The sequence below is a fragment of the Lagopus leucura genome, unplaced genomic scaffold (assembly GCF_019238085.1).
Source record: "Lagopus leucura isolate 7727_CA_CO unplaced genomic scaffold, USGS_WTPT01 Super-Scaffold_100141, whole genome shotgun sequence".
Taxonomy (NCBI): Eukaryota; Metazoa; Chordata; class Aves; order Galliformes; family Phasianidae; genus Lagopus; species Lagopus leucura.
In genome coordinates this window covers 99,760-106,915 of record NW_024962333.1, presented here as the reverse complement: position 1 = coordinate 106,915, position 7,156 = coordinate 99,760, and the positions used below count along the sequence as shown (strand labels likewise).

The window sequence follows — 7,156 nt, the reverse complement described above, 5'->3', positions numbered from 1 at the left end:
AGGAGGGCAGTGCAGCCGGGAGGTCAGGAGCACAAATCTCACAGGGAGCAGCTGAGGGAGCTGGGATTGTGCAGCCTGGAGAGGCTCAGGGGAGACCTTATGGCTCTCTACAACTGCCTGGAAGGAGGTGGTGGTGAGGACGGGGTGGGCCTCTTCTCCCACATAACAATGATATGGTGAGAGGGAACGGCCTCAAGTTGTGCCAGGGGAGGCTCAGGTTGGATGTTAGGAACAGTTTCTGCTCTGGAAGGGTGGTCAGGCGCAGGAAGAGGCTGCCCAGGGAGGTGGTGGAGCTGCTGTGCCTGGAGTTGTTCAAGAAACGTCGAGATGCTGAACAGACCGATATGGTTTGGTGGGGAAATGGTGGTGGTAGGTGGACAGTTGGACTGGATGATCTCAGAGGTCTTTTCCAACCTTGTTGGTTCTATGCTCCTATGAATGCTGGCTGTTGGGATGCTTGTAATGCTATCACTCCACGGGAAGCCCGCCGTTCCTCCATTTACTGACCATCCACTGACTGAATCACCTGTTCCACATCATAACAGCGGCCCAACACATTTGGTTGTGGGAGCAGAGTCTGGAGTGCTGTGATCCACAGCCTTCCACTAAAGCAGGAATCCTTTCTTCACAGAATCACAGAACTGTAGGGGTTGGAAGGGACCTCCAGAGATCATGGAGTCCAACCCCCTGCCAAAGCAGGTTCCCTACAGCAGGTCGCACAGCTCGGCATCCAGGCAGGTCTTGAACATCTCCAGAGCAGGAGACTCCACCACCTCCCTGGGCAGCCTGTTCCAGTGCTCCTCACCTCACTGTACAGAAGTTCTTGCGCACATTGGTGCAGAACTTCCTATGCTGCAGTTTCCAGCCGTTTCCCCTTGTCCTGTCTCCACTCACCACTGAAAGGAGTCCGGCCTCGCCATTCTGCCCCCCACACCTTAGATATTTATAGACCTGGATCAGGTCCCCTCTCAGTCTTCTTTTCTCCAGGCTGAACAGACCCAGTTCACTCAGCCTTTCCTCATAGCAGAGATGCTCCAGACCCTTCACCATCTTTGTGGCCCTTTGCTGGACCCTTTCCAAGAGATCCCTGTCTGTTTTGTACTGGGGAGCCCAGAACTGGACGCAGTGCTCCAGATGAGGCCTTACCAGGGCAGAGCAGAGGGGGAGGATCACCTCCCTTGACCTGCTGGCCATGCTCTTTTAATGCACCCCAGGATGCCATTGGCCCTCTTGGCCACAAGGGCACACTGCTGGCTCATGGCCGACCTGCCGTCCACCAGGACACCCAGGTCCCTCTCCGCAGAGCTCCCCTCCAGGAGCTTCTTCTTCTAAGCCCCCAGGGAGACCCAGAAGCAGACCTCCTCCAGTAGTCTGCCCACGTGAACAGTGTACTACCACTCTTACCTGTGTCTTTGCCCATGTTACCTTCGAGCTTCTCAGCTCTGAAAATTCAGTTCAGTCAACAACTTCCAAGCTTCTCACAGGGCAGCCTTCTGCCTGGGGGAGTCATCGGGCACAGATGTGCACCTTTAGGGGCTGCACCTGGGGCTGGAGAGGGGCTGTGGCCCTCCTATAAAAGCAGCCCAATGTAGTAAGTGATTGCTCTGCTTGAGCTTGCCTAGGGAGAGGCTGAGATGAGTGCAGAAGGTGGGAGGATGCATGGTCGTGCTTCCTCCTCTGGTGACAAGAAGTCCAAGAAAAAGCCTAAGAGAAAGGAAACTTATTCAGTCTATATCTACAAAGTACTGAAGCAGGTGAGTAATTATTTCCCTTCTATTAAGAGCTGTTTTGCATGTGAAGTTAATTCTGCCCATTGCATTTAATCCTATAAAGGAGAAGAAAGGAAAATCTGATTTTAAATGAACTTGTGAAGACAGTGTATGGGAGAGCCCTGGCTGAATCTAATGTGGGGAGTGGGAAAGGATCTTCCAGTAGGTGATGAGAGAGTTCTAGATTAGAAGAGGATTCCTAGAATGAACCCTGGTGTGTGACTCTGCATCAGGCAGTAACAGCAGAGTTGCTGGGGCAGGAGGAGCTGCTGCTGGCCTTGTGGGCAGGAACTGAAATCTTATCTTTCTGGAGGCTGAGAGAGTGGACAACTTTTGTTGGAGAGAGAAGGAAAGGCATGTGAGAGGTGGCTGTGGCCTGCAGCAGGGTGGCGTTCCCCCCAGCCCTTGCAGGTTTGTTTCCCCTGAGGGCCTGTGCAGACTCTCTTATCAGGACATCTATTTGGGCTAAAGGGACCAGCTACCAATGTGAGACACTTGGTCACAGCTATTTCTCCCCGGAGATACAAAGGGTGGCCCCGTTCTTCCAAGGTTAGTGTAGCCCTACTGCCTGTTGGATGGTAGATGTATGTGACAGTGCTTCATTTGCACCTTGCAGGTGCACCCTGACACAGGAATCTCCTCCAAGGCCATGAGCATCATGAACTCGTTTGTCAATGACATCTTTGAGCGGCTGGCAGTGGAGGCGTCGCGCCTGGCTCAGTACAACCACCGCTCCACCATCACCAGCAGAGAGGTGCAGACGGCCGTGCGGCTCCTGCTGCCTGGTGAGCTGGCCAAGCATGCTGTGTCCGAAGGCACCAAGGCTGTCACCAAGTACACCAGCAGCAAGTGATGCTGTGTTGCAATAAAGCTTCCTGCTCTGACTGCACTCTGTCTGCCGTGGTGCTGTGAGGGCCGTGCAGCTGCTGTTGGGTGTTTCCGGAGTACAGTGTACAAATGGCTTGCCTTAACCAGATCTGGAGGGGTGGTGGTGTTCAGAAAGGCGAAGTATGGTTTTAAATTGCTGCCAGCTACTCTGAGAGGTGTTAAGTGGAACCCGGTCTGCTGGAGGGTGCGTTGGGTGGACCTTAATAGGCAACCCAGAAAGAGGATGGAGCACACCTGCCATGGCTTATCCCACAAGCACTGATCGAATTGTTTTCCACATACTCCTCTTTAAGATGTGGAAACCTCAGAGGGGGAAGGGGGGGAAAAAAGCTGGGTAAAAAGCCAGTGAAGTTACTGCGGTACCTGAATGTTCTGCAGTGTCTTCTGCTGCAGCTCAAACAATTCATCTGTGGTCTCACCCCAACACAGTGCGCAAGGATGAACTACGCACTGGGCCTGGCAGTTGGCTGCTCTTTAAGGGCTTGTCCTCATCATGAGCATGATGAGCAGATGGGGAAAGCTTGTGCTGATATCGTACTTAGCAGGAGGGAAACTGTAAGTCATATTTTCTGTCGAGTTAGTATTGAGGGAGGAGGACTACTTCAGTTTTCCAGAAGCTTAACTGCTGTTCAGAGGGTTGGCTTCTGATGAAGGGGACCCAAAAGCTGATCTGAGAATCAAACCTGGTTCAGAGAAAGCTGCAGTTGGGGTGTTGGTAGGAGGCGCAACCAAAAAGTAGTGCAGATGGCAGGTAGAAAGTGCTGACTGTCAGCATGAAGTTTAAACTGCTGTAGGTGGTGAGTGAGTACAGGATTCTCTGTACAAAGAACAAAAAAAGATCCTGGGATGACAGAACAAGCAGTAAATGAGATCATTTATTTATTACAGACTTATATTTAATCAAACCTTGTGGTTTTTAATAAAAAACTACAAGAAAAACCCCAAAACACCTACTTACCTGTGAGCAAGGTGTCAAAGAGCAGCTGAATGTGGCAAACACCCCAAGATCAGCATGTCCAAAACTGCTGGTAATGCAGCCGAGCAGTGACCTCTTTGAACGTGTGGAGAACTGCAGTAACAGAAAATGTTCTGTAAAGGCTTCTTACTGCACTTTGTTGCTTAGAGAGGAAATGTTCCACTCTGGGGAAGATGACAACGTGGCTGGGTGTGGGTCAGTTATCCTGGTATTTGTTCCAGCCAAAATAAATGCTGCTTTAAGGCTTGCTTGATATTAAACTAAGAGATTGGAACATGTGCAATTAAGTGGTTTACAGAAAGAAGATCTTACCAAATGTTGATGGATAATGGCATAAGCTTGTCATCTCTAATTTGTGGTCTGTCTTGGCTTTAATTAGCTCTGTATGTAGCAGGTAGCAGGTGGAGACCTTTTGGCTCTCCACTTCTTGGAGAGTTATCACAGATTACTGATGGAGGTTCCTCAATGCAGGCTTGATGCATCCAAATTTGGTTTGATGCAGCAATAAAAAGCAAAACCTGCAAGTAGACTTGTAAAACCACCAATAATGCCTTTAACCTTTACATCACAATTTTGGGGGCACTCTGACCTGTGTTCATCAGAATTGTTTCAGCAGACTGATGGCCAGATGGTGTTTGTTTTGATCACTTTCAAACAAGAAGAGGCTGCTTTGCTTACACGCAGAAGGCTGGGGTCATTCTGGAAGCAAGATGAGTCCTTCCACAGTCCTCCAAACTCCTTGTTTCTGTTTCTTGTATTCCTGATTGCAAAAACTTATGTCATCTTCAAAGCCCCTCTTGCTCTTCCTCAGCTTCGCCCAGGGAGGTGGTGGAGTCACCGTCCCTGGCAGTGTTCAAGAGGCGCCTGGATGAGGAGCTACGAGAGATGGTTTAGTAGCTTGTGGCACTGATAGGAATGGGAGGGTGGTTGGACTGGATGATCTTGCAGGTCGTTTCCAACCTTGTGATTCTGTGATTCTGTGAACTGCCTCTTTAGTATGCTGGGCCTTTTTGCACCAGCCCAAATTACCAGAGTAGCCTTCATCCACTTGTAGCAGACAGAGGATGGACTAAATCCCTCTGTGTCACTTGGGCAGTTTGGGTAGAGTCACCTGGGCTGCAGTGAAGGTCCTCTTCCAGTTTGGTGGGACTGGTTGCTCCTATTCCAACATCTTCCCATTGTAGCAAAAATGGGGGTTGGAGCGTCAGGGGGAACCAGGGCTGCGCTGGAGCTGAGGTGACATTATGTGGGGCGGTGCTGGACTTCACAAAGCTTATGACTGATGAATCTCATGAGCTGTGTGCCCTAACAGCGCTTGTCCTGGTGTCTGTGGGCTGCATGCTGTGCAACAGGGGCAGGGTGCTGTGGCTGGGCTGTCTGCAATGCGGGCTCATGGGCACCCGGAGCAGGTTGGGAGCGTCCAGCCGAAGAGCTGGATTGAGAGCTCCCATTCACAGCTGAAGGTGAGCGGTGCCCCTCATTGCATGGGAAGTGATGTCCTGCTGCTTCCAATGCCGCACTGTCTGCATCTCGGCAGCAGCATTTGCGTTTCCCTGACCCGTCTTTGCGGCTCGGCTCGTTGCGGCACGGGAAGCGCTCGCCGACAGCTCGGAGCTGCAGTTCTGCTCCTGCCCTGGAGGTGACTCCCTCTGCCTGCTGGATGTCGCATATATTCCTGCAGCACGGCCGAGGCTGCGCTGCTCCCAGCAGCTGCCAGTGACTGTAAGCTTCGCTCCGCGGTGCCCCGGCTCCCTCTGAGGTCACCGCACACGAGGGTAAGGCGACGGGAGGCAAGAGCGGCTGCCTCCTGGGAATGTCAGGTGGAGCTCCTGGCAGTGGCTGAGGAGTAAGGCCTTGCTGGTGCAGATCGTCCAGCTCTGCAATCTGTGCAGCCCCCAACCCTGCTGTTATTGGTTGGTTTTCTTACACAAAGGCTGAGAAGGATGGCTTTGGTGGTTGGCCCCATGTCCCTCCTACATTGCTGTTTCCTCACAAATGTGGAAGGAGTTACAGCACGCAGCACAGATGCTCCAGGCTCAAAAGGCCAAAAGGTTGGTCGGTCCTGGAGTGGTGAGCACTGCTCTGAGCCTGCCAGTCTCATGTGCGTTTCCTACATGGAGAAGATTCATGCTTTGCTGTGCGGGGGAATGTTGTCTGTTTGTCCATGGTGCAGCCACGTAGGGCTGCCTTGATAAACCTGCACAAGATTTGAGGGAGGGAATAAGAGAGACTTCATTGTGGCCTTCCAGTACTTCCAGGGAGCCGATAAACAGGAAGGGGAAGGCTGTTTGCAAGGGTGGATGGTGATAGGACAAGGGGGAATGGTTTGAAACTGAGACAGGGGAGGTTTAGGTTGGATATTAGGAGGAAGTTTTTCCCCCAGAGGGTGGTGAGGCACTGGAACAGGCTGCCCAAGGAGGCTGTGGATGCCCCATCCCTGCAGGCATTCAAGGCCAGGCTGGATGTGGCTCTGGGCAGCCTGGGCTGCTGGCTGGTGACCTGCACACAGCAGGGGTTGGAAGTGGATGAACACTGTGGAGTCTCCTTCTCTGGAGATGTTCAAGACCTGCCTGGATGCCGACCTGTGCGACCTACTGTAGGGAACCTGCTTTGGCAGGGGGGTTGGACTCGATGATCTCTGGAGGTCCCTTCCAACCCCTACAATTCTGTGATTCTGTGATTCTGTGATTGTGCTCCTTTGCAACCCAGGCCACTCTATGGTTCTATGATAAGATGTTGTAGATCCTCCTCTCTCGAGGGACTGCTCCACGTACTTTTCTGAGGCTTTTGTGAGCACAGCTTCACAGCTCAGCTTCCTACAGACTGGACTTGTAGCTCTGTGCCTGTTTGTGCCCTGGTGCTCATTTGAATCAGCTGAGGTCTGAATGAAGTTTCTATGGGAGCAGTGAGTAAGCTGTTCCAACCAGCAGGGGAAACTGGTCATAGCAGCAGTGAGCCAGGAGCTGGTAAAAAGCACAGCTTAGCTTGGAGCTGTGCAGGTACTCTTCCGAAGAGCTTTGGGGCCACTTCAGCCCATCCAACTGCCTTCTTCCAAGTTTGCCCGTATCCTTGCAAGTCTCCCCATGAGCTCTCAGTGCTGCAGTACAACACTGTCACGTTGCACATCCCTGGCCCCATGTCCATCTGCTTTGTTCCTATCAAACGTTTTTTATCAAACGTATTACGTGTGCCCGTGGGCCAGAAGCAACCTCTTTAGGGAAGGAGACCATGGGGCAGAGCACCTCTCTGGTCTGTGACGGGTGGCGCAGGTCTGGAGGGAAATAACTTTCTGGGCAATCTGCAGACCTATGTGCGTCTCTCTTCCCATGTTACTGTGTCCCTTGGCAGCAGTGCTGCCAGGTGGCTGCTCTGGTGCATCATTAGACGCTGTTCCAAATGGCTTAGGCAGGAATGGTTCAGCACTCAGAGGAAAACAAGCTGGTGATGGATAGCTCTGGTGATGCCAAAGCTGTTAAAATATGAACCTCTGAAGTGCAGCCAGGGTTTCAGCACAGAAAGGGAC

The 7,156-nt window shown here is 52.0% G+C and overlaps 1 protein-coding gene across 1 annotated transcript; it reads left to right on the top strand.

Moving 5' to 3' along the window:
* Positions 1-1,622: 1,622 nt before the first annotated feature.
* On the top strand, positions 1,623-2,653 carry LOC122189167 (late histone H2B.L4). Its single transcript, XM_042888047.1, has 2 exons — positions 1,623-1,754; positions 2,386-2,653. The coding sequence occupies exons 1-2, from the start codon at positions 1,635-1,637 to the stop codon at positions 2,620-2,622; spliced, it is 357 nt and encodes a 118-aa protein (XP_042743981.1). The 5' UTR covers positions 1,623-1,634; the 3' UTR covers positions 2,623-2,653.
* Positions 2,654-7,156: the final 4,503 nt, after the last annotated feature.

Coding starts and splice junctions, on each gene's coding strand:
- LOC122189167 (XM_042888047.1), top strand. CDS start 1,635: ATGAGTGCAGAAGGTGGGAGGATGCATGGTCGTGCTTCCTCCTCTGGT. Junction 1,755..2,385: donor TCTACAAAGTACTGAAGCAG/GTGAGTAATTAT, acceptor TGCACCTTGCAG/GTGCACCCTGACACAGGAAT.